Below are 23,325 nucleotides of genomic sequence, written 5' to 3'. Positions count from 1 at the left end.
AGAGCGGAGGGACCGTTGCCGCAGCGCACTGGCCGCACTGGCCCCCGCCCACACTCCTCCCTCCAGATCTCATCTCCACTACGAGTCGGCCTCAGGGCAGGCACCCCAGTTCCTCCCGACTCCTACCTCCTGAGATAACCTTCGTCACTCGCGCCATGGCCTAGTTAGGAGCAGCTGATATGCTTCAAATCCATCAATTGCCGCCACAGCCCGCACTTTGACATCATGCGCCAGTCTCCTGCCAACACCAGTCCGAGCGAGTGAATTGACTCACATCCTGCCGTCGACGAACAAGGGAGACCATCGACAGGTAGTACGAAGAACAAGGTAGTGCAGGCTGCAGCACTGCTGCTGCGCGAACCGCGCTGCATCTTCATCTCTCCACCGAGCAACCGTAACGGAGCCCCGGCTGGCTCCGCCGGCTACAACCATGGCCGTGCCCACGCACTCACTGCTATGGATGGGCGTCGCCCTCGTTGCAGCGCCGTTCGCCTTCTATACCGTGTTTCTCGGCCTGCTGGTGACGCCCTTCTTCCAGAGACAGTGAGTTGCTCCCTCCCTGCCTTGAGTTGGGACGGCCCTCACACCCTCGCAGCGCTCTCTACGCCCACAAGATCAACACTCTCCTTTGGTCCAACGTCGACCGGCCCGAGGCATGGGGCTTCGCCAGTCAGTCCTCCTTGACGCTCGTGCCGCATAAACCGCAGCTGACACCAAAGGATCCGTGAGCGATAGGTAATCAGGTCACGCCCTTTCGACTGAGCACGCCCGATGGCGTCAGCCTATATGCCTGGCACGTCTTACCGTTGCCCGTGTACTTGAAGAATGAAGCCGTTCTGGCCAGCCAGCCGGCACAGGCTGATTCGAGGTTTGAAGATTTCGAGTCGTTCAAGATTCTCAAGCGCGACCCCGAGGCTCGCCTGGTTCTGTACTGTAAGTGGGACTCGTGAATGAGGCATCCCGGCTGATCATACTGACATGCGGCAGTCCACGGGGTTTGTCTCCCCTCGCTCCCTCAATGCGCGTATGGAAGGAAGACGTATTGACAGACGACAGAATGCAGGTCACATTGCTCAGGCAGTCAGGCCAGACACGTACCATTCGCTGACCGACACATCTTCTTACCACCTGATCGCCATCGATTACCGTGGCTTCGGCCACTCAACCGGCGTGCCTAGCGAGGATGGCCTCATCACGGATGCGTCCACAGTCGTCGACTGGGCCGTCAATGTGGCGGGCATCTCGACGAGCCGCATCGTCCTGCTTGGGCACAGCCTCGGAACTGCAGTGGTCAGCGGCGTGGCCGAGCGATTCGCACTCAAAGGGGTCGAGTTCGCGGGCATCGTCCTCGTTTCCGGCTTCGGCGACCTGGCCTCAATGCTAAGCGGCTACCGTATCGGCGGCATCATTCCCTTGCTGGGGCCCTTTGCGGCGTGGCCTCGCTTCATCCGCCTCCTCGACCGCTTCATTGTGGACAAGTGGCATTCCGCGAACCGACTGACCAACATTGTGCGGCACACAAAGTCCCGGCTGCGCCTCAGTCTCGTGCATGCCAAAGACGATTGGGACATTCCCTGGACTGAGGACAACAAATTGTTCCGCGCGGCCGCGAATGAGACTGTCGGAAGCCTGGACGACGCCGAGTTTGCAGCGTGGAAAGAGCAGCGAACCATCCACAAGGGCAAGGATGCGTTTGTCACGACGTGGAAAGCCGATCCAGATATCATCATCCGGCAGGAACTGTTCCCTTTTGGCGGTGAGTCGTTCAGCCCGCGATGCGGTGCAACGTTTCCTGACCGATGCAGGCCACGACCCAATCAACGGATTTGCACCCGTGTCGCTAGCCGTGATGAGATCATTTGATCTTCACGGGACCGCCTACGAATAGAATCGATGGATATCATAGACCGACGGCGCGGCCCTATCCTCGGAGTTTCGGACGATGATGGCATTAGCTACTGCTAGACTCTGTTGTGAGGACTGATTGAACTGAGTATTCTGTAGCGGAAAGACCGAAGCAGAGGCATCCAATCCACGTGCTACACACTAATAGACAAAGTTAACTTTAATTTACTTTCTGAGCTATGGAGTTTTGCACACGTGTCCTATATAGGTTTTCCGGCAGTCATTTCCATGGAATAATGATGTCCGCCTGGCCGCCATCATCGGGATTCAGGACTCCGTGGTTGCGGGGCAGCTCGATAGCCCCCGCAGCGCCAGGCACACGAGCCGTTGACCCCACCATCCCACCAAGCAAGGTGACCAACCTTTCCACCTTGTGGCACGTCTTCGTCCCGGACCGCGCCAGTGTATTCCCCTCCAGCACCATCCACGCCCGCCGCCGCCACCGCTGCAACCATGCCGCCCGAGGAATCCAAGCCCGTGGAGCCCGTCGTCGACGAGACCGACGCCAAGCTCAAGGGCAAGCAGGCCGAGATGGAGTCCGACGAAGACGGCGACGACGATGCGCCAGCCGGTGCCACGACGACGGCCGAAGGCGCCGCAGCCGCCGCCGCGGGGTCTTCGTCCTCGTCAAGCAAGAAGAAGAAGTCGAAGCGCAAGAAGGCCAAGGAGCTGCTCACGGGCCACAAGTCCAGCGGCGGCACCACCGCCGCCGATCACGAGTCGGAGATCAAAAAGGCCATTGGCGGCCTCACGCCACAGCAGATGAAGGAGCTGCTCGCGCTGAACCCAAGCCTCCGCCAGGAGCTGTCGCAGGCCTCGGGCAGCGGTGGCGCGGACCCTTCGCCCGAGCAGGCGGCCGAGATGCTCAAGAAGATGAACCTGCAGGACATCATGACGGGGCTGGCCGCCGCTGGCAAGAACGTCAAGGACATGGGTGCGTACAAGTTTTGGCAGACGCAGCCCGTCCCGCGCTTCGGCGACAACGAAAAGGTAGCCGAGGAGGGCCCCCTCAAGATCCAGACCATCGACGAGGTGTCCAAGGAGCCCGCGGCTCTCGTCCCGGGCTTCGAGTGGGTGACGGTCGACCTGACCAGCGACGAGGAGATCAAGGAGGTGTACGAGCTGCTCAACGGGCACTACGTCGAGGACGACGAGGCCATGTTCCGCTTCAACTATTCGCCCGAGATTTTGCGATGGTAAGACCCCCCCCAGAGGTCCCTCCTTCGCAGCTTTCCTGTTCATATGCTAAATCATTCACCGTCTCCAGGGCCATGATGGCACCCGGCTGGAATCGCAAGTACCACGTCGGCGTGCGGGCCTCGCAGTCGCGCAAGCTCGTCGCCTTCATCTCCGCCATCCCCTGCCGCCTGCGCGTGCGCGACAAGCACATCATGTGCTCCGAGGTCAACTTCCTGTGCATCCACAAGAAGCTGCGCGGCAAGCGCCTCGCGCCCGTGCTCATCAAGGAGGTGACGCGCATCAGCAACACCGAGGGCGTCTGGCAGGGCCTCTTCACGGCCGGCATCGTCCTGCCCAAGCCTGTCAGCACGTGCCGCTACTTCCACCGCTCCATCAACTGGCAGAAGCTCAACGAGTGCGGCTTCAGCCCCCTGCCCGCCGGCAGCAAGCCCCAGTACCAGATCCGCAAGTACGCGCTGCCCGACAGCACCTCCACGAGGGGCCTGCGCGCCATGACGCCCAAGGACATCCCCGCCGTGCTGGCGCTGATGAAGCGCTACCTCGGGCGGTTCGACATGGCACCCGACTTCACCGAGGAGGAGGCGCTGCACTGGTTCATCCCCAAGCCCAACGTGGAGCAGGTCATCTGGTCCTACGTGGTCGAGGTAAGCGCGCCGCATCACACTCGCCCTCACTTGTTGGCCTCATATTTCACAGTACTGATCACCTGCGACAGGACGTGGACAAGAAAATCACCGACTTCTTCTCCTTCTTCTGCGTCGAGTCGTCCATCATCAACAACCCCAAACACGACGTCCTGCGCGTCGCCTACCTCTTCTACTACGCCTCCGAGACGGGCGTCGCCCAGCCCTTCGACAAGGCCGCCCTCAAGACGCGCCTCAACGGCCTCATGCACGACGCTCTCATCCTGGCCAAGAAGGCCCGCTTCGACGTCTTCAACGCCCTCACCCTCATGGACAACGCGCTCTTCCTCGAGCAGCAAAAGTTTGGCGGCGGCGACGGCCAGCTGCACTACTACCTCTTCAACTACCAAATGAATCCCATCGCCGGCGGCGTCGACAAGCGCAACCAGCTGGACGAGGAGAACCTCAGCGGCATCGGCCTGGTGATGCCGTGAGCGAAAAGGGGGCCCCTTACCATAGACACGTGTAATGTGGCATGTTGTCCTCAACTTTCATGCCTACGTAGCCAACTTCACAAGTCATGTAAAAAGGATGGCAAAACGCGTGTACAAGAAATAAAAAAGTATTCAAAGGCTTCCCTCAAGGCTCTACGATTTTCGTCCACTCGTTGAGCTTCTCCTCGAGCAGGTCGTTGAACCACTTGAACCGCTCCATGATGGGCGCATGCCCCATGCCCTCGACAATCAGCCCCGTGCCCGGCTCAATCACGTCGATGAGCTTCTGCCCATTGGCCACGGTAATCATGTTGTCGCCCGTGCCGTGCATGACCATGATCCTCTGGCGGCCGACCGCGTCGGCCATGCGCCGCAGCTGCTCGTCCGACTTGCGGTGCCACCCCGCGGCGACGAGCTGGCACAGGAACCCGCGCAGGGTAAACGCCCCGTCGGCGCGCCTCTTGGCCAGCTCCTGGGCCTGGAAGCGCTGGAAATTACTGTCGAACCTGCGGTACCCGCCGGGCACGACGTCGGCGCAGCGCGGCGTGACGCCGGGGACGGGCAGGTCCTCGGCGTCGGGGGCGACGAGCCACTCGTCGACGAAGATGGAGCGGCCCGTGTCGGCAATGGCGTCGCCCTCGGCCTTGGGCTTGAGCATGCCGGCGCGCTCGACGAGCGTCTGCGGGAGCGACTTGCCGCTGCGGACGTGCGCCGAGGTGCACAGCAAGGAGAGCGACTGGACGCGCTGGGGCGCCGCGCAGGCGAGCTCCTGGGCGATCATGCCCCCGAGCGAGATGCCCACGACGTTGACGCTGCGCGGCGCCGTCCAGCCGACGTGGTCCAGCACGTCGAGCACGTCGAGGGCCATCTGCGACGTCGAGTACCGCGCCAGCGGCTTGTCGCTGCCGCCCATGCCGCGGTTGTCGATGAGCAGTACCGAGTACGCGTCCCCGCGGTCGTGCCCAAAGTACCGCGTCTGTCGCTGCCACGACGTCTTGACACCGGCGAGGCCCATGATCATCTGCATTAATGCCGGCGATGGACGACTTGTGTCAGCACGTGTGTGTGTCTTGTACGACGCGAAGACACCAGAGAGAGAGAGGATGAAGAGACAGGCCGAGGGGCGGGGGGAGCGAAGAGAAACATACCACCAGCTTAATGGGACCAGACCCATGAATCGCCCACGCGATGTTCACGGGCCCTCCGCGGTTGACGGCCGCGCCGAGGACGCCATGTCTGTGAGGCTCCAGGGCCCAGATGGCGCTGGGATAGGCAGGGTGCCGGAGTGTCTCCTCGACCGAGGGGAAGGCTCGCGAGCTGCGTGCGCTCAGTCAGCTTTCTTTCGCGGTCCCAACCGCAACATTTCGCCGATGACACCCATTGCTCCCCCTCGGTGAATACAGGAGCCGAGCACGTACACATCTACCATTTTGTGAGCGTTTCCAACAGGCGTGGAGTCTTGTGCAGCTCAGCCGAGGTTGTCGGCGGATGGGTCGAGGTTGGTGAGCCTGGCGCTTAAGAGTGAACGCGTGGCTGGTGCTAATAGTGTCCCGAGGCTCGAGTCCGGCGTCAGCGCAAGGGGTAGAAGCACGCGACCACTCCAGCCTGTCAGTCACTTGGATGGCAATGCGGCTAGATAGATGCAGATGCAGATGCAGATGGTGGTGTGGCAGGCTGCATGGCAAGAGACATGGCGATTTGGAAGCAGTACCTCGGAGTTGTGACGTCGTTCCCAATCGGGCGACCAACACTAGTACGAAGTACCTGTGGTCCACTCTGCCGAGCGGCGAGCAGGCCAGGCCCAAACCCGCCGCCAGCGACAGTAGAAACCGGGATTACTCAATGTGCAAAAATCCAGAGTCTATGCCATTTTAAGTACGTATCTTACATCGCTTTGACATGAAAGTTGTCATCCGATCCCGCCCAAATTTGTATCTCACGTACTTCGTAGACGACGCCACATCGTCCGCGCCGCGCAAGCGACCCGGTCGCTACACTCCCAAGCACGTCTAGCTCGGCACCCGCAACGGCTCATCGCTCGCCCGCCCCACGGCGGCGCTGCACCTCGCCCAGGGCCTTGGTTCCGCTCAGGAAAGCCGCGGCGCCGACAACGCCCATCGCCGGCAGCGCCTGGAAGAGGTTCCAGCTGCTGTAGTAGAGGAAGAAGACGCCCTCCATGGCCACAATCGAGCCGAAGAAGACGGCGTGGGAGATGGGCGCGCTGCCAAGAGCCTTGGAGATGTGGCTGACGTTGGCACCAAGCACAAGCCACTAATGCTGTCAGTAAACGCATACCACGTCGAATCGGCGTCAACACTCACCCCAACCAGGAGAGCCGGCACGGTGGCGAGGACGGCCAGCGAAAACACCAGCGAGACGATCTTGGGTGGGTTCTTGGGGCCGGCGCGGAAGATGTGGTGGATCTCCGCCAACGGCCCATATCGCAGCGGCTTCTCGTACGCTGGCGCCGGGCCATTGACGTCAAGCGTCACAGCAACGTTGAAGACGGGCGTGACGGTGCCCTTGGTCGAGCCTTGGGAGCCAATGATGAGGGTGGCCTCGAGCGGCGACTGCGAGAGCAGGAGCTGCACGGGCAGGTCCTTTTGCGTCTATATCCGTGTCAGCAATCGTTGATGAGTCAGGTCGACTTGAATTGCACGCACGATTTGCACGCTTCCCTTGCCGGACGGCTTTACTGTCAGGGGAAACGGCGCCTCCAAGCCAGATGCCTCCTTGAGGACGAGGAAGGCCTGGTGCGGCCTCCTCGCCTTGGAGCCCTCCTGGGCGGTCAGGGACACCTTGAGCGTGTCCTGGTGGCCTAGCGTGACAGTCTTCTTTGCTCGATCGGTATCGGAGAACCTGTGAAGCGTTCGGGTCAGCGATGCTAGGTTCATGGAAGCTGGGACCTTCCACCCCCCACGCATGCTCGAGAGCTTCCACGTACTTCTCAACCACGTTGTCGGCGGCCTTGGACACCACAGTGACGATACCGTCAGAAAATGTCCATGGCGATGCGGCGTGGACCGCGCCCGCAAGGGCCAGCAGCGTCGATGCTGTCAGGAAGCGCATTGTGCGTTGCGTGTTGCGAGGGTGGTGGGACACGGCGACACGGAAGATGACAGACAGACAGCTCGAAGAAGCTCCAGTTCCAATTGAGGGTTACGTGGTTGCGCCAGGTGGGTCCTGATTGGCTAATGCTGTGAGGGTACTGTGCGCTTACTAGCGCACACTGTCATGCCCACGGAGCGGAACGATGCCAAGTGCGCATTGATCAGGGCCCAAACCTTGGGGAATTATTTGGCATGTTCCCTCAAGAGAAATCAAGGGCTGTACGTATTCAGAAGCAATCTACGTGCCGCTCTAGTGGCCGTGATTGCAAGCTTCGCTGTCTTCTATTAGACCAAGCCTGGCCCGCACACGCACAAAGAACGCCGACGCCAGAGATTCCATGCAAAAAGTCTAGGATACGATTCCTACAACTCAGTCCTCGAGCTCGAAGCAGCGGCGGTCACGCTTCGCTTCTCCTTTGTTGAGCTCTGCTTCGGCATGTGACCCTTGAGGTCCATCCACTCGGCTGTAAAGGCCGTTACGATCTTGGCCCAGTCGCGCGCGGTCGGCAGGTCCAGGTGCTCGCCGTCGTCTTCCATCTTGTGCCAGACTTCCGGGAAGGGCGACGGGATGACATGGAGAATGTCCACGCCACGGTGCATAAATGGGACGTGGTCGTCGGAAATGGTCATCCACCCCGAAAATTGGTCGGGGTGCTTATCGGTTTCGGGCAAGAAGGCGTGCGTCGGTTTGCTCTCGAGCAGCCCGAGATCGCGCATGCGCTTCTCGATGAGGGCCATGTTCTTGTATGCCCAATGCGTCGTGAGGAAGTAGGAGGGGATCTTGGGGCCCGCCGAGCCGAGCAGGTCGAGCAGCACAAAGAGGCTGATGGAGTCGAGCGGCGTTCGATATGTAGACATGGAAGAATGGAAGTGAGATTCCCACTCTGAAGCAAGAGACCTGATGTGCTGTCAATTTAATGCAGACCATCCGCGTAGGGAGCTGCTCCTCACCTTGCGCCGTACAGGGAGTCGTCGTCCGTCCAGTGTAGAAATGCCTCCTCGCCGTCCAGCAGCACAATCTGCATTCCGTGTGCCACGTCAAGCCCATCATGGTCCCCGTCGGCGCTCCATTTCGCTTTGAGCGCGTTCTCAATGCTCCTCGCAACGTGCATCAGCATGGCGCACGGCGCGGCGCTGTCGGTGGCGCCGATGAATCCCGTCGGCTCGTACTTGCTGTCAAAGTGCGCGACGAGCGTCAGCCGCGAGACCTCTCCCGCCGGCGCTCCGGGCGGATCGCGCCGAAAAATGAGGTTCGCAAACGGCACGTCCCGGTCACCCGTCACGGGCGTCCTTGATGTCGAGTTCTGCCAGAGGACTTGCCATTCCGGCAAGTTACTCTTGAAGAAATCGACAAAGTGGCGCTGCGTCTTCTCTGAGCCCTCGGTTCCCGGCACGCGGGGGATCAGTATCGGCGCCAACAGCTTGCCATTGTGAATATCGAAGTCGTCGCCGGGCGAGGGGATATGTCGCAGGTCATCGTCGTCGAGGGTCGTTAGGGCGCACGCCGGCCAGACGAGGGCCAGCAGCGTCGCCAGCAGCAGGACGGCGCTGGTGCGCAGAGGCATTCTCATGGGCATCGCCGGCACTTGATGGCAATGCACATGGCGGAGAGAGGCGGGAGACGGGAAAGCAAAGGTTGCGGTGATAAAGAGCGGTGGTTGGCACGGAGTTGCTGCGACGCGGCCACGTCGTGCTTGAAGACAGATGCGAGACACTGATCGGAAGTGGACTGGGGGCCGCTGCGGCGTGGCGTGGCTTGGGCAGTGGAGGACCTGGCGTCGCCGATTGCGGGGCACCAATTGGGGGCCTGGGCCTCTCATATCGGGGCTGGACCTGCCCGTTCATCAGGGGCCTGCCGACGGCATGTGCTGGGCTCCAGGCTTATCCCCCAGCGTCCTCTGTCGCAAAACTTGAATCCCCAAACTGGAGCAACCACCATCACTCACAAGCGGCCGGTACTAACCTAAGGGCCTGCTACATTATGTACAGTGGTGTACCATTGCCGGCCCAGCTCGGCAGTCGGGCTCCATGCTTGAGCATGCCAATTGTGCCATGCCAATCAGCTCTTTTTTCGTCCCAGGGCCCAGGACCAGTTGCGTTGCTGGCATTCACATCCATCGAGCGCCCAGTACGGAAACAGCTTGAGAACACGAGCTGACCGTCCGGTTTTATCGAGGGAAACCGCGTATCAATGAAGCTCTTATAGTGCCCACGGGATGGTGAGCAACAGACATTGCCTCCCACAAGCTCGGCCTGTCGGCCCTCTAGAGGACCTTCATGGTCTCCCCTCCGCAGTGTTGGAAGCGGTCACTTTGAGTCATGATGTTTGAGTTCCATAGCTGAGAACCTCTTTGCCGGTCAACGTTGTAGCGAGAACATCTAAACATGTCTTTCTGTTAACCCCCTACGGCAGCAGCATCTCCGTCCCAGACGCACCGAAGCCATAACTATCCTATGCACCAGCCAGAGGTTGAGGTGAAGGCACATAATGCCAGCACCGGAAACACATCATGTCATTGACACCGATATGCTCGCTCTTGGTCCTTGTCTTGGTACCTTGCGCCCAATGCTCCACGCCACTCTCTGGGGTCTCAATTCATGACACAGAACACGGGCCTCTTGCCAGGCACGCTGTTGGTGAGTCTTCACAGCGGCCGTGCAGACATGCATCGCCATACCGTCGATGCGCGCCCAATCAGAGAGGTTGCAATTTCCTATTACGGAATTTAGACATTGATGCCAGACTCAACGACTTTCAGCTATGCGCATCATCCTGACTCTTGGTATAATGGTACAGCGACATCCCAGCGGTATTGTTAGTCTAGTCGCTCTCCCCGTGTTCACATTCTGTATCCTTTTGGTCAGTCGGGAGCTCATCCCCGCAAGCAAGTTGAAGCCCCTGACGGTTCCTGCAGGAGCTGAAGACTCTCGCACCCTGGTACATTCGGTGGAATCGCACCCCGCGGTGGATGCATGCTTACCGCGAGAACGTGACAGCGGGCACAGGAAACGGGCGAGGCAGCAATTGAGCCTCAATGACCGGTTCGGAAATTGCGGCCTTGAGCTTTAGGGCGATGGGTGGTTGGCGATCATTTGGGCAGTGTTGGAGGTGTCGTCGCGAGAACCGCACGTTTCACCTCTGCCCGATCCTCCTTTGTTTGTCGACAGCTTGCGCCGCTCACGACCAAAAGCCGATTCCAGAATGAGGCGCTCCATACTCGCGGTTCTTGCTGCCGCCAGCACGGCATGCGCGCAGTACAAGATGCTGCTGCCGGGGTTCGGCGGGCAAGGGGACATTTCGCCGCGCGCCTTTGGGGACGGTATTTGCACCCTCGGAAGCACCTGCGAGCAATGCTTCGGCGAGGGCTACATCATCTGCGCACGCATTGGGTGCTTTAACCCAGACAAAGGCCAGCAATGCTGCAACGCCGCAAGTATGACTCCCAGGACTCTTTCCCTTCATCATCGTCGCCTGGCGCTAGGTTTCTCACAGCCATCACAGGTCTCTGCGTCGGAAAGACAAACGCCTGTTGCAAGGACTGGGTACGCACGCCGGCTCCCTTCCCCCTTCTCCAAGAGCCCTGGACAACGACTAACGACGAGTCTCTAGGGCGGCCCGGGAGAGACTGGCAAAGCCGGCGCGCCAGCCTCACCGACTCGCTCGACCATCAGTCCCACGGGCTCCGGGGTTTTCCAGTGCACAAAGGCCGACTCGGGCGAGGGCTGCTGTCAAAAGGCGCATAAAGACATGCACTGGTGCAGCGGCGCGTTCCCCTACTATCGGTGCTACAACGCGAAGAACCAATGGTGCTGCACGGACGGGACCGTCTGCGACGAGGAAAACTGCTGCAAGGACTTGTTTGTAAGTGTTCCAGACCGGTCGCCGAGCCCGCGAAACACTGCCCGTTTGTTTGCTGACCGTGGTGGGAAAAAGAGCCTGTCGACGACGCAGCCGTGGAAGGCAAAGGCGACGCAGACCGACTCCAAGACTGCAGACTCTTCGATCACGAGCGCGCCGGACACAACAGCCGCCGCGACGACGAGCGGCGGCGGCGGCGCGGGGGCGCAAGCAACGAGCTCTTCCAAGGCTGTCGGCGCCGTCATGGGGCCTGCCGACTTGGGCTTTGCAGGGGTTTTGGGATCATTGCTTGGCGCCGTCCTGCTGCTGTAGTAGTCCAAACTAGTCATTTACAGCGTGAATGGTTCGCATACCAAGTACAGTATACGAAGTGCTGTAGGAGTTGCAGCGTCGCAGTTGTGCTCGCGGTTGTTGCATTGCAGGTGAATCGTCGTGTTGATCCTTGCACGCCACGGCATCATCAGGAGGAGAGACATGTTGTTTAGGGCTGTAGGGCAGAAGATCTGATTCTGCAAAAACGTCTTCGTACTTCCCACATCCTTGAAAGAGTAGCATTCGACCCCTCAAACACGGGCGCCATCCTCGCGTGTCTCCCCCGCGACCCTGGCCGCCGCCCCTGCAGAGCGTGAAATACCCCTGCACCAGCCGACCGTAAGCAACGAGCTGGTTTCGGCCGCTCGGGGCAATTGTTGCCAGCCCAAGTCCAGGCGGACAACTCCAAATCACCGAGCCTCATGGGGTTGATTGAGAATCTTGCACCGTCGGGTGCGCCCGCAACGACTTCATAATGGTCCTGGAGATATCCGTCGGGGAGGCGTCCGGCCTCATCGCCACGGGCGTGTTCCTGTGTAAGTCGCAAACCGTGCGATATATGTACTTTGTGTGTATAACTTGTAAACTGACAGCGGCACCTCCAAGTGCAACTCCTGATTCCTTTGGCGCTTCCGATCCTCTTGGCCGCGTACATTGCAGAGAAGAACTCGGTAGTCACTTGGTAACGCGCCCCTCCGACGATCCCCAGCTTCCTTTTTGAACCGGCCAACTGATGAACAAGGTCTGTCCTCGGTCGTTTCCTCCACACGTCACTGTGGCCTAGCATTCTGCGGACCGACACCGCCGCGGGCGGTCATGGCGTCACGAAGCACGTCAGCTTCATCGGCATCTTCCAGACCGTTGCCCTCACCCTCATCTCCGTAGCGTCCATCGTGACGCCCCTGGGCTTGTACGACACCGTGACGCCACGCGGCGACGCGCAGCTTGAGCACTTCACATATCTCAAGGACCTGTCCCCCTTTGGCGCCGGCACTCCGTGGCGGAGTTCGGCCCCGTTCGGCCGGGTGTGTGGCCCCGACCCGTGCCCCGGGACGGTGAAAACCCAGACATGCGAGAAGAAGGGCCTCGCAGAAGTATGCCTCGACGTCAAATTCGACCGCGCCATACCGAGCTCGCTGCATGATTTGTTCGGCGGCGGGGCCACCGCCTTCTCGCCATCCGTCTCGAGCGTCTTCGATATCCAGTGGAGGGCGTACTTCAACGCGACGGATGCGGGCGGCAAGCTGGGATGGGCCCTCAGGTCCGCGTATCGGCAAATCACGACGCTCATTCTCGAGCCGGACAGGCACGTTGTCGAGGGGGTCATTGTCGACACTATCACCGGTGGCATCGGCTTCCGAAACCACACGGTCCCCGGCACCACGTACCGGTACGGCAGCAGTTGGTCCGAGGATCTCCTCTTCATCGAGCCCGAGACGCAGTGCGTGGACCTCAACTTGACGTTTCATTTCCAACTCGAAGAGTACGACGGGTTTCCCGCGCTTGGCCGCACCTACATCGTAGACAATGGGGGGTTCTGGAACCTATCACGCAAGGCACCGGTCCCAACTCTCACGGACCCGTGGGCGTACAATGGCCAAGGCGACATCGATCTGAAATCGCGAGCGTACAACGCCGCATGGTTGAACAACTACCTGACACTGCTGTATTTCAACCTCACGAATCCAGATATGAACAATATCAAATGGATTGATTCCAAGCCGGACATGGAGATACAGGGCAACTCGTCCTTCCAGAGCACAAACGCGACCACATTCAACCTCTTGTATCAGGCCATCAGATCCAGCACTACCTTTGGCGAGTATCTATCATTCAACAAAACCACAAACAAAGGCATAAACCCTTACAACATCACAGCAAACCAGTTCTCACAAATCGGTACGAGCATTGCGTCGTCAATGTGTTTGGGCTGAGCTGGCTGACAATTCGATAGGCCAGCAGTGCCGAGGCGCCCTGCTCATGGACCCAGCCAACATCAACAGCACACTGATAGCATGTGGTCTCGTCTATGGCGCCGCTCAGCGCACAGATCAAGGTAACCCGCTGGTGCCCGATCCAGGGTCCAAGTGGGTGTTCCCAGTATACAGTTGCGCATCATCTGTCATAGCCAGCATCAAGACAGTGACGTTCCAGTACAACGGCACAGATTTGTCCGCCCTGAAGGTGGCCAATGTTGAGCCAAAGAAGTATCCCAGCCCCTCTGATCTGCCGCTGTGGGGGGTCGAAGACATGCACAACTTCACCATCGGCAACGCCCAGCCGCTCTGGGGAGTCCTCGGCAGGGCCAACGCGACCATCGAGGACTCGATCAAGCAAAACATCACCACCATTGCGCAGGAGAAGTTGCGCCTTCCGGGGCTCGTAGACGACCTTACCATGTTGCTCACAGGCCGCTTGCGAGACAGCACCCGCGGTGGTCAGAACCTGCCCGGCGCCACCTTTTATGCTCAGGCACTGCAGAACGCCTTTAGCATCGCGAGGCCCGGTGGCAACGCCTACGGCGATTACTCGGGGCAGACGGGTCTGGCTCTCTTCGCCAAATGGCAGCAGCTGTCCAAGAGCGCCGACGAAGCGTCCCAGATTATCAACCTTGTCTGGACTGATATCGCTGCCAATGCCGTCGTCGGGACCAAGGGCTGGGGGCTGACGTCTGTCGCCGCCGGTCTAGCCAAGCGCGCGACGAACAGCGACCAGCATGACATGGTGCCTGTAACGGCGTTCCGAAAGCAGGTCAGGTACCGCATCCCGTTCGCGGTGCCGGCATTCGTCGTGCTCGCCGTGGCTCTCGCAATCATCGTAGCCATGTCGGTGTTGCTGGTTACGGGCAGGACAGGGCTGACCAGGCTGAGGCGGCTCATTGACGCCACGTCGCCTGGCAGACTGATATCGCAGAAGCTGTGGCCCGAGGAGGCATATGGCCTGAACACGAAGGAATGGGTGAAGAGGATCGGCCCGCGGCAGGTCGTAGTCACAAAGGAGGTCGTCGCCGAGGACAGCCCCGGCCTCCCGAGCGAGGACCAGACGCCGGAGAAGGATCCCGCCGAACAGCAGCAGAGCCTCCTCCCGACCAAGGACGCTCCGGTGTTGAGCGTCTCCAGCCAGTCCGCAATGTAATTTGAGTTTCAGGATGGTAAATTCATGCAAAGCCTTGGCGCGTAGCACCCGAGCCCCCGGGTCGGCCCGGCGAGCGCAGCGTGGTCCGAGCTGCTGCTGCATGCGCGATGATAGTCCCACTGCCCGCAGAAGCATCCGTGAATGTCATCACGGACCGGTTACAGAGTAGTTCCGCGTCACTTCCGGGCCCGCTGGGTACGGCACGCTGGAGCGCCTCCGGGTCCCGGCACGGTGTGGCCACCCAGTCCTCGCCACGCCACTGCAGACCGTTGTTTGGTGTTGGGATAAGGTACTCAGTCAAGCGTACTTGGTACCCAAAGGGTCGGCCATCAGGCTATGCACGGCGTGCGCAAGCATCCCGCACCTTGGACGAGAAGCGCCTGACGCATTCGTAACTGAGGTCCCGGCGATCATGGAAGCAGACCCCACAGTAAGTTGCGAGACCAAGGCACTGTCGCGGACAGAATTAGCAACTGGGGCTGATTGGCCCACCAATTGAGATTTTTCTGATTTTTTTCATTGCGATACGAAAAATATGGGGTTGCGAATTGCGGGAGAAACGCCCATCCGGAAGGATGCGTGCTTGGCGGGTACGTACCGCTGCACCCGCCCCATCTGCCCGCTCGCGCAAGTTACACGCACCCCTGAATGTGGCGGTGCCTGTCCCCTTCGTGTGGCGCAGGCCCGTCAGCCAACCACCATCCGCCGTCCGCCATCCATCTCATCAAAAGCTGGTCCTTTTACGTGTTCCCGTATTTCTTCACTTTCACCTTCGCGCTCCCCGTCCTGTCCAGTCCCAGCGTCAGTCGCGCGCCGCCCATCGCCAGCCTCGCGCCCAGCGGATGCAACTCGTCGCTCGTTAAGTGCACCTCTCGTCCCTCCCCCCCACTGTCGGCACCATGGCGGACAAGAAGACCGACGACTTCGTGGTGCGCGTGCCCGACGCGGCCACTGGCCTCAACGGCGCCGCCGATAAGGGCCGTTTCTCGCTCTCGCCGCCCCGGCGTTCGAGCCCCGCCGCACCCTCGTGGCTCAAATCCGTCGAGGGCAGCGGCGGTGTCTCCGTCATCGCCTACTGCCTGTCCTCCATCAGCATGACGCTTGTCAACAAGTACGTCGTGTCGGGCAACTCGTGGAATCTTCACTTGCTGTACCTCGCGATTCAGGTGAGTTGAGCGCCGTCTCAAGCCTACTCACCCACTCCTACTGATCGGAACAGTCCATCGTCAGCACAGTCACTATCGTGGCCGGTAAACAGCTGGGCCTGATCCGGGAGCTCGATGACTTTGACACCCAGAGGGCCAAGAAATGTATGCGCCTCATAACGCTCTCATCTTGGCATGGATCTCGTCGCTGACCTTTTAGGGTTCCCCATCTCACTCCTCCTGGTGGGTATGATCTTCACCGGCAATAAGGCCCTCCAGTACCTCTCAGTCCCCGTCTACACCATCTTCAAGAACTTGGCCATTATTGTCACCGCCTACGGTGAGGTCATGTGGTTCGGTGGCAGCGTCAGCGCCCTGAGCCTCGTTTCCTTCTGCCTCATGGTCTTCAGCTCCATGGTGGCGGCTTGGGCCGACTTTAGCAACGCCAAGTCGATCGCTTCGGCGGGTCTCAAGGCCGGTGCCCCTGCTGTCTCGACCCTCAACGCCGGCTATGCCTGGATGCTCATCAACGTCTTCTGCTCTGCCCTGTATGTCCTGAGCATGCGAAAGGCCATCAAGTTTACCAACTTCAAGAACTGGGATGGTGAGTTCCCACATGTCAATGTCTCCCCGTGCACAGGACTAACCCTGCACAGTCATGTTCTACAACAACCTGCTCACGATCCCCGTGCTGCTGGTCGGCTCGCTCGTCATTGAGGACTGGTCCAGTGCCAATCTCATCAAGAACTTCCCCGTGGAGACGCGTCAGAGCCTCATGATTGGCATGATCTACTCGGGCCTGGCTGCCATCTTTATTTCCTACTGCACGGCCTGGTGCATCCGCGCCACCTCGTCGACGACGTACGCCATGGCCGGCGCGCTCAACAAGCTCCCCGTGGCCGTGGCCGGTCTCATCTTCTTCTCCGACCCGGTCACCTTTGGCGGCGTCACGGCCATCTTCCTCGGCTTCGTCAGCGGCCTTCTCTACACGCTCGCCAAGAACAACAAGTCGAAGCACTCGGGCCCTACGTTGCCGACAACGAACCAGGCGCCGATGAGCGCCAGCGCCCGCAGCGAAAAGGATGCCGCCAGTTCATAAAGACGCTCGATCAAGCCGTGACGCCAAGCATTCCTCCAGAGGTGCACGAGTACACGAGACTGGGAAAACGGAGTTGGTCATTTCAGGATAGAGGGCCATGTGTATTAACAAGATTGGTTGGTAGCAGCTTTTAATTACAATAGATGACTTGTACGGCCAGACAATTGGGGTTCCATTTCCTCCGCAGGGCCACTGCAGTGAAGCGCGCCTATTTCTTCTGCACGAGATCCAGGTACTGACCAACAACGTCTTTGACCTGCTTCTCGAACGACGTGTGAACGAAGCCAAACGTCTTCTCCGTCTTGCTGGCATCGACCTTGACGGGCACCGAGAGCAGGCTGCCGTTGTTGGGGAGGAGGCCCGACGCAACGGCCTCGGGGAAGTGCTTGGCCACAATCTTGGGGATCTCGGCGTAATCTGAGCCGTTGAGCGTGCCGGGTGGGTTGTTGGACGAGAGGATGTAGCTCGTGTTGCCCGGGATGGCGAGGTTCAGTGCCTCGACGTGCACGAGCGCCACATCGTCGACGTGGACCGTCATGTTGGAGAAGGGCCCCGGCGACTTGACGCCCAGGGCGATGCCGAGGATGATGCGATTCGTGCCGCCGGCGAGCAGGCTCTCGGGCGTGGGGTGGACCTCCTCGGGGCCCATGACGAAGCTGGGATGCACGTTGACGACGTCAAAGGCGGGCTTCTCGCGGCGCAGCCACGCCTCGGTCTCGTTGAAGGCTGAGAGCTTGGACGCGCCGTAGGCCTGCAGCGCGTTCTCCAGCTCGCCGACGGCGGGCGCCTCGAAGCGCGAGTCGGCCGTGTACACGTCGGTGGAGGAGCGGTTGGCCGTCCCGGAGGGCATGAGGGCGGCGATGGACGAGGTGATGACGACGCGCCGCACGCCGCCGCCCGCGCGCTTGGCCGCCTCGAGCATCCCCAGCGTGCCCTTGACGGCGGGCTCGATGAGGTCGCTCTCGTACTGGGCCGGGCCGATGTCGTCGCGGGCGAGCGGCGACGCGATGTGGACGACGTAGCGGACGTCGCCGCCGGCGAGGGCCTCGTCGTAGGCGCCCGGCGCCATGAGGTCCGGGACGACGACGAAGGAGAGCTGCCGGTCCGGATCCGAGTCTGAGCGGCCGCCTAGGGCCGCCTGCAGCGCGGGCACGGCGCGCAGCGAGTCGGCCTTGGCCTGCGAGCGCACGGCCGCGCGGACGCTGTAGCCGGCCTCGAGGGCCCGCACCAGCACGTGGAAGCCGATGTGGCCCGTCGCGCCCGTGATGAGCACCAGGTCGCCAGCCATGGTTTTGATGATGGATGGAGGAGCTTGGACGGGAGGTGGTGGGTGAGTCGAGTAGCTGGGGGAGAGGTTGTGAGAGGCGAGGAACGAGTGAGTGCAGGCTAGGAGCTTGATCGATGGCTATGTCGTATAACCCAAGGGGCTTTTTGACGACGGATATTCGTGTTGATGCTGCGTGTATGAAGCTCCACGACGGCTTACACGGATGTTTTATACTCGACGGCGGGTTCAACCGCCACCCTCATCGCGCTGGCCGAGGCGCCGGGCCCCAATTGCGCAAGCAATGCGATTTCCAATCAAACAGACAGACAGAAACCCGCGCAGCAGCTCTCACCCCCATCTTGAAAAGCGTTCCACGGACGGGCGACTATTTTTCCACGAGCTGAAAACGCCGTCGTCTCTTCTTCCTCGGCACCAATAAACCTCGATGCAAAGCGCCAGGGCTCTCGCGACGATGGCGCCACCCACCAAGCCCCCCCTTCCTGCGCAACGCCTAACAGCCTGTTTCCCCCTCCTACATACAGCCACCACTGTACATACCCATACAAACCTACCTTGCCGGCCAAGGTAGGCGCCTGCAGGCGGGCGTTCCAGGGTCCGGACCGGGGCTGCGGCGTGGCACACGCCTGGCGCTTTCCCGGCTCCGGGCCTTCCGTGACGTTGAGGGCGGCCGAGGGACGGAACGGCGGGGTGGGGGGGAGGGGGCGAGGTGGATAAGGGAGGGAAGGGGGTTTGCAGCTGGGCCGGGTGGGAATGGTCGGAGGTAGGTAGACATGACGTTGCTGTTTCCAAACAGTACATCCATCATCATCCCAGGACAGCTCGTCGAGTCGTCGTCAAGGCGTCTCCAGCGCCGACAGAGTATCGAGATCTGGGAGGGAGAAGATTGACCCTCTTCTTTTTTCCTCTCGCGACGTCATGCTCAATTTGTAAGCTGAGATAACAAGAAGAAAAAGCATAATGTTTCCACGTATATATCTTGTTTCTAATCGTCCTCCTCCTGAACTGTTGGGGGGGGGGGGTTCGATTACTGAACGAAAGATGTGCCGAGCGGCTTGTTGCTGACTGATTCTGGTTGCCGCCCGCCCTGGCCTTCCTTACCAGCCTTGCCAGCTTCCTGCCTTAATCCTCCATAGTACTGCACACTGGGCGCGCACTCTAACGACCAACACCCAACAACAACACCAACGTGCAGTCATTGTTGCTGGGCGAGGTCCTGCTCGCGAATCACCGAGCCCGCCGCCGCCGCCGCATCTTCGTCCGGAGGTAGGGTGCCTACGTACCAACTCAAGTAGTTGACTAGACTGCACAAAGTAGCATCAGCACGCAGAGGCTGCGCTCTTGCTGCTTCCGCTAAGATCCGGAGCAAGTGTTGGACGCCCTCCGAGCTAGGAGGCGTTTCGGGCCTTCGTAAAAACAGGGGCCTGCACCCCCCGTCTCCTCGACGGCAGAGCCGCGTGTAGAACGATCAGCTCTCTGAAACTGCAAGCAACAAGTGTTGCGCTCGGTGCTATACCCGTAGCCGGCGGTTGACTTTACAACATATACGTGCGTAACACGGGATCGTGCGGGGACGGTCTCACCAAGTCACAGGACCAAAGCGGACGGCGGGCCAAAACCTTCATACAAGTGTCATATGCATCAGGACTTTCCGTCCCTTGTATTCAACCAATGCCTGCTTCATGCGCGCTGGGGCTCAACTGACGGGCGCCGACGACGCAGCTGCACACGAATAAGCAGACGACCCAAACGCCACATCTCCGATGTTTCATGCCGCCGCACACTCTGTCCGGTCTCCGTTTTATAACACATGAGAATAGAAGAAGATCAAACAAAGTGGATAAGGGGGGCGCGTTCATAGCGCGGGTGTCAATCCCGCTGTGCGGCTTTCGGGTCAAGGCGCTGCGGCAACGCTGGGCCAATTCATTCGGCCAGTGTGTTGAAACAAAACGTCTCATCATGCTCTTCGCTCGCTGGGTTTTGGCGGGCTATGACTCCAGCCCCCCTTCAATTAATACTATATTCGGACGCGCTGGACTCGGCGCAGAAAGGGTGCAAAGCTGCCGAGATCCTCGATGCAGGGGTCGACGCGCGCTCAGTGCAGCTTGGTCGCATCGCGGGCCTGCTTGTTGGCGATTTGCTTCTCCTTGGGGATTGTGAGGGCGTTGATGCCGAGGAAGTTGCAGATGCTCGTGATCACCAGGTACGCCCAGCGGAAGTAGACGACGCACGCAAAAGCAAAGTACGCCCAGAGGTAGTACAGCTCGGCCAGGGGGCTGACCTCCGGCAGGCCGAACAGAGGCAGATTGCCGACAATGGCGCCGCCGACCAACGGCCACAGCATGACGGTCCAGTACGGAAAGGGTTGGCGCGTCAGGTGCGCGAGGATCATCTTGGTGGTGAAGCGGCCAAAGACAAAAGACATGGTGAGGCAGAAGAGCACCAGGTGGTTCTCGCGCATCAGCGTGCTGTACGGCGAGAAGACCCAGGCACCGATGCAGATGGTGAAGACGGCCATGGGGGTCCACTCGAGAAACACGGGCAGCACCGGCTGGTTCCTCTTGCGCCGCGCCTGGACCACGTTGAGAACGCAAAAGGGGATGTGCCCCACGACGAGCGAGAAGACGATGATGCCGACCCAAATGTCCCGGAACGTCGTCTTGCCCAGCCACTCGCGTAGCCCAGGCAGCGACTCGCCAAACAGATTGGCCAGCGGCTGCGTGTAGATGCCGGGCCCGAAGATGCCTGACAGGATCATGATGCCGCAGGCGATGAGCAGGCCCTCGGTCGGCCCGTTGAAGACGCCCAGGTACAGCGTGTGCGTGTGGTACGTCTCCCACGTCGAGAAGAACATGGGCAGGCAAGGGACCAGGGCCGTGAAGATGCCGGCGGGCGAGGTGCCGAGGCCCATGGCCGCCGTCTCGAGCAGACTGGCGAGGGTGCAGTTGAGCGAGTCGATGCCGTGGTCGAACAGCTCCCCCAGCCCGCTCGACGTGCCCGTCCGCCTGGCCTGTTTGCCGTCGACGTTGTCCATGGTCTGGTACATGAAGAGGCCAAACGCGAAGCTAAAGTACAGCCACGTCGGTCCCTAGACACCCACCGCCGCGTCAGCTCAGCTCAGCGCCGCGTGGTCGCGTGCTCCCGTGCAGGGCTCCTTACCGGGCCGACCAGGTCGGGCATGAAGATGACCAGCAGGCCAATGTTGCCGAGAATGAAGAAGAATCCCAGCAGGGTGACCATGTTGGGGGCTAGCCATAGTGGCAGGAGCTCGACGAAGAAATTCCACTAGTCCGTCGTCAGTGTCTTGTCTTGATGCTCCATCGTAGAGTCTTGGCGGCGGGAGCTATGCAAAGCTGGCCTTCTCGTGGGGTAACCGGGGGTCGCGTACCCAAGGGCCGAGAATGTATTTCGAGACGGGGGACTTGTCGACGCTCGAGTACTTGTACGATTTGAGGTGGATGAGCGCTTCGTCCGAGATGCATTCTGCCGTGGCTTTTTCTAACGGTGGTGGTGGTAGCGTTAGCCGTTGCATACGAAGCGGTCGGCATGCGCCGAGACGCCCCAAGTTCGACCGCGCGCACGGGCGACGCCAGCGCCGCGGCGGCGGCATCGAAGATGGAACAGGCGCGACGCGAGGGGACCGGGACACGACTCACTCGTGTTGGGCGCCATGGTGCTCGGGTCGTCGTGTTCGAACAGCGGCAGCGTCTCGGTGTTGGAAGACATGGCCGGCAGCAGGAACGGGGGGGCAGAGGACGGGGAGAAGACGGTTGGTGACAGACGGGTGGTCGGGTGGAGGGGCAGGATATCAACCTAGGCAATGAACGTGGGCTGCAGGAGAAGCGACGGCGGCGGCTTCTGCTGGCGAGGTGGTGCGTGAATGAGCGACGTGGACAGACGGGGTGAAACGGTGCGGCAGCAGTCAGTCGCCTTGGCTAAACCTTCAACGCATGGATGGACAGACGGTGGATGGATGGACGGGGATGGTGGTGTCTCGCAAGGGACTCCCAAAAATTAACCAGCGGCGGCGGCGGTGCGGTGCGCGCGCGCGCAAAAGGGTCACTCGTCGGACTGACCCTTTTTCGCCCTTTGCCGCTTGGTCGACGAGTGGGGGGGTGATTGGCCCGTCAGACGGGGTCGGCGGCCAGATTCGCAGATTCCTTCGCCACTAATTCGTTGAGAGGCGGCTGCATGGCGTTCAGGTTCAATGTTAGGAGTGGCCCCTGGGTAGCGATCCCCTGTGGACGCAGCTAACTTTCATATCCGCCCAAGCAGCTGCACACAGCCCTCCACTGGCATCCAATCTGGGCAGCCAGCCTTTCAGGGCTGTTCATCAGGGGACGACGGGGCAGCAGCCCAGGAGGCGGACTCGATGGGTGATACGTACCTAGGGCTCCGGCACGGCGCGGGCTGGTCATCCATCATCCATGGATCCATTTCCACTGGCGAACGGCCAGCCCACGGGGTCGATCCCCAAGCGGAAGCTGCCAGCGGCTGTGCTCCCGTCCCGTCATGTCTGGCAAGCCTGGTTAGTACGAAGTACGCCTGGGTACAGGAACGTGCCCTTGCCTTGAGGCCCGGGTACGGGCAGGCTCCACATTTGCCTGCAATGCTGATCCCCATCGAGCAGCTGGCCAACAGCCATCAAATGCATGTACCTCGGGATGGCGCACCCGGCCCAGCTAACCAGAGGTCACGGGCTCCTCCACTCCCCCTTTCCAGCGACCACCTCTGATCGGGGGGTCACCAGGCCTGTTTGGCGCGAGGGGAAACCGGCCCAAGCCGAGGGTCACTTGTTCAAACGAGGATACCCAAGGTAGCTAATGAAGTCAGTGGCATGAATCTTAGTGCACGTGAAGCACGCGGCCATTGTCGGCTCCATTCAGCAAGTCAGCACAGCAGCACCTACAGGTAGGTTAGTACCAAGTCGGCAAGTAGGCACGCAGGCAAGGCAGGGCCAGCAATGGGCGAAGGATGCAGCTCCACCAACTCGACCAGACACAACAACATCATCGATATGATTCGTGCGATGGATCCCTGCCTGCGCTGCCGTCGGGGTCCTGCCGAAACGCAGCCAACAGGCAACACACGCATCGCCGGTTTGTAGTTTGTTGACGTCAGCCCCTATTTTCCTTATACGAAGCGCATGTGGAAGCAA

At 60.4% G+C, this 23,325-nt stretch overlaps 10 protein-coding genes across 10 annotated transcripts; 5 read left to right on the top strand and 5 right to left on the bottom strand.

The window, feature by feature from the left end:
* Window positions 1-133: 133 nt before the first annotated feature.
* JDV02_009007 (Acylglycerol lipase) lies at window positions 134-1,888 on the top strand (the record flags this gene model as incomplete). Its single annotated transcript, XM_047990644.1, has 6 exons — window positions 134-543; window positions 596-669; window positions 736-933; window positions 988-995; window positions 1,057-1,756; window positions 1,806-1,888. Exons 1-6 carry the CDS (start codon window positions 431-433, stop codon window positions 1,886-1,888), a joined length of 1,176 nt encoding a protein of 391 aa, XP_047846653.1. The 5' UTR covers window positions 134-430.
* Window positions 1,889-2,295: 407 nt separating this feature from the next.
* Window positions 2,296-4,436, top strand: NMT1 (Glycylpeptide N-tetradecanoyltransferase). The gene is made up of 3 exons (XM_047990643.1): window positions 2,296-3,101; window positions 3,173-3,749; window positions 3,821-4,436. Exons 1-3 carry the CDS (start codon window positions 2,359-2,361, stop codon window positions 4,220-4,222), a joined length of 1,722 nt encoding a protein of 573 aa, XP_047846652.1. The 5' UTR covers window positions 2,296-2,358; the 3' UTR covers window positions 4,223-4,436.
* JDV02_009005 (uncharacterized protein) lies at window positions 4,235-5,335 on the bottom strand. Its single transcript, XM_047990642.1, has one exon. It carries the CDS (start codon window positions 5,247-5,249, stop codon window positions 4,368-4,370), a length of 882 nt encoding a protein of 293 aa, XP_047846651.1. The 5' UTR covers window positions 5,250-5,335; the 3' UTR covers window positions 4,235-4,367.
* Window positions 5,336-6,253: 918 nt separating this feature from the next.
* JDV02_009004 (uncharacterized protein) lies at window positions 6,254-7,291 on the bottom strand (the record flags this gene model as incomplete). Its single annotated transcript, XM_047990641.1, has 4 exons — window positions 6,254-6,493; window positions 6,544-6,831; window positions 6,886-7,081; window positions 7,167-7,291. 4 exons carry the CDS (start codon window positions 7,289-7,291, stop codon window positions 6,254-6,256), a joined length of 849 nt encoding a protein of 282 aa, XP_047846650.1.
* Window positions 7,292-7,461: 170 nt separating this feature from the next.
* JDV02_009003 (Glutaminyl-peptide cyclotransferase) lies at window positions 7,462-9,038 on the bottom strand. Its single transcript, XM_047990640.1, has 2 exons — window positions 8,284-9,038; window positions 7,462-8,230 (listed from the first exon to the last, which is right to left on the bottom strand). The coding sequence occupies exons 1-2, from the start codon at window positions 8,907-8,909 to the stop codon at window positions 7,696-7,698; spliced, it is 1,161 nt and encodes a 386-aa protein (XP_047846649.1). The 5' UTR covers window positions 8,910-9,038; the 3' UTR covers window positions 7,462-7,695.
* Window positions 9,039-10,534: 1,496 nt separating this feature from the next.
* On the top strand, window positions 10,535-11,503 carry JDV02_009002 (uncharacterized protein; the record flags this gene model as incomplete). The annotated part of the gene is made up of 4 exons (XM_047990639.1): window positions 10,535-10,766; window positions 10,835-10,875; window positions 10,943-11,194; window positions 11,267-11,503. 4 exons carry the CDS (start codon window positions 10,535-10,537, stop codon window positions 11,501-11,503), a joined length of 762 nt encoding a protein of 253 aa, XP_047846648.1.
* Window positions 11,504-11,978: 475 nt separating this feature from the next.
* JDV02_009001 (uncharacterized protein) lies at window positions 11,979-14,638 on the top strand (the record flags this gene model as incomplete). The annotated part of the gene is made up of 4 exons (XM_047990638.1): window positions 11,979-12,039; window positions 12,110-12,185; window positions 12,246-13,402; window positions 13,458-14,638. The coding sequence occupies 4 exons, from the start codon at window positions 11,979-11,981 to the stop codon at window positions 14,636-14,638; spliced, it is 2,475 nt and encodes an 824-aa protein (XP_047846647.1).
* Window positions 14,639-15,389: 751 nt separating this feature from the next.
* Window positions 15,390-17,043, top strand: VRG4 (GDP-mannose transporter into the lumen of the Golgi). The gene is made up of 4 exons (XM_047990637.1): window positions 15,390-15,804; window positions 15,858-15,948; window positions 16,004-16,387; window positions 16,440-17,043. Exons 1-4 carry the CDS (start codon window positions 15,538-15,540, stop codon window positions 16,880-16,882), a joined length of 1,185 nt encoding a protein of 394 aa, XP_047846646.1. The 5' UTR covers window positions 15,390-15,537; the 3' UTR covers window positions 16,883-17,043.
* On the bottom strand, window positions 16,957-18,864 carry JDV02_008999 (uncharacterized protein). The gene has a single exon (XM_047990636.1). It carries the CDS (start codon window positions 18,168-18,170, stop codon window positions 17,091-17,093), a length of 1,080 nt encoding a protein of 359 aa, XP_047846645.1. The 5' UTR covers window positions 18,171-18,864; the 3' UTR covers window positions 16,957-17,090.
* A 914-nt stretch (window positions 18,865-19,778) lies between these two features.
* On the bottom strand, window positions 19,779-22,570 carry JDV02_008998 (Ethanolaminephosphotransferase). The gene is made up of 4 exons (XM_047990635.1): window positions 21,824-22,570; window positions 21,556-21,665; window positions 21,327-21,452; window positions 19,779-21,255 (listed from the first exon to the last, which is right to left on the bottom strand). The coding sequence occupies exons 1-4, from the start codon at window positions 21,891-21,893 to the stop codon at window positions 20,263-20,265; spliced, it is 1,299 nt and encodes a 432-aa protein (XP_047846644.1). The 5' UTR covers window positions 21,894-22,570; the 3' UTR covers window positions 19,779-20,262.
* Between the last annotated feature and the right edge of the window lie 755 nt (window positions 22,571-23,325).

Source organism: Purpureocillium takamizusanense, chromosome 9, assembly GCF_022605165.1.
Source record: "Purpureocillium takamizusanense chromosome 9, complete sequence".
In the NCBI taxonomy this organism is placed as follows: Eukaryota; Fungi; Ascomycota; class Sordariomycetes; order Hypocreales; family Ophiocordycipitaceae; genus Purpureocillium; species Purpureocillium takamizusanense.
This window is presented reverse-complemented; position numbering and strand designations above follow the sequence as displayed.

Coding starts and splice junctions, on each gene's coding strand:
- NMT1 (XM_047990643.1), top strand. CDS start 2,359: ATGCCGCCCGAGGAATCCAAGCCCGTGGAGCCCGTCGTCGACGAGACC. Junction 3,102..3,172: donor TCGCCCGAGATTTTGCGATG/GTAAGACCCCCC, acceptor CACCGTCTCCAG/GGCCATGATGGCACCCGGCT. Junction 3,750..3,820: donor TCTGGTCCTACGTGGTCGAG/GTAAGCGCGCCG, acceptor CACCTGCGACAG/GACGTGGACAAGAAAATCAC.
- JDV02_009005 (XM_047990642.1), bottom strand. CDS start 5,249: ATGCAGATGATCATGGGCCTCGCCGGTGTCAAGACGTCGTGGCAGCGA.
- JDV02_009003 (XM_047990640.1), bottom strand. CDS start 8,909: ATGCCCATGAGAATGCCTCTGCGCACCAGCGCCGTCCTGCTGCTGGCG. Junction 8,231..8,283: donor GACTCCCTGTACGGCGCAAG/GTGAGGAGCAGC, acceptor ACAGCACATCAG/GTCTCTTGCTTCAGAGTGGG.
- VRG4 (XM_047990637.1), top strand. CDS start 15,538: ATGGCGGACAAGAAGACCGACGACTTCGTGGTGCGCGTGCCCGACGCG. Junction 15,805..15,857: donor TGCTGTACCTCGCGATTCAG/GTGAGTTGAGCG, acceptor TGATCGGAACAG/TCCATCGTCAGCACAGTCAC. Junction 15,949..16,003: donor CACCCAGAGGGCCAAGAAAT/GTATGCGCCTCA, acceptor CTGACCTTTTAG/GGTTCCCCATCTCACTCCTC.
- JDV02_008999 (XM_047990636.1), bottom strand. CDS start 18,170: ATGGCTGGCGACCTGGTGCTCATCACGGGCGCGACGGGCCACATCGGC.
- JDV02_008998 (XM_047990635.1), bottom strand. CDS start 21,893: ATGTCTTCCAACACCGAGACGCTGCCGCTGTTCGAACACGACGACCCG. Junction 21,666..21,823: donor CACCATGGCGCCCAACACGA/GTGAGTCGTGTC, acceptor CACCACCGTTAG/AAAAAGCCACGGCAGAATGC. Junction 21,256..21,326: donor TGCCCGACCTGGTCGGCCCG/GTAAGGAGCCCT, acceptor GTGGGTGTCTAG/GGACCGACGTGGCTGTACTT.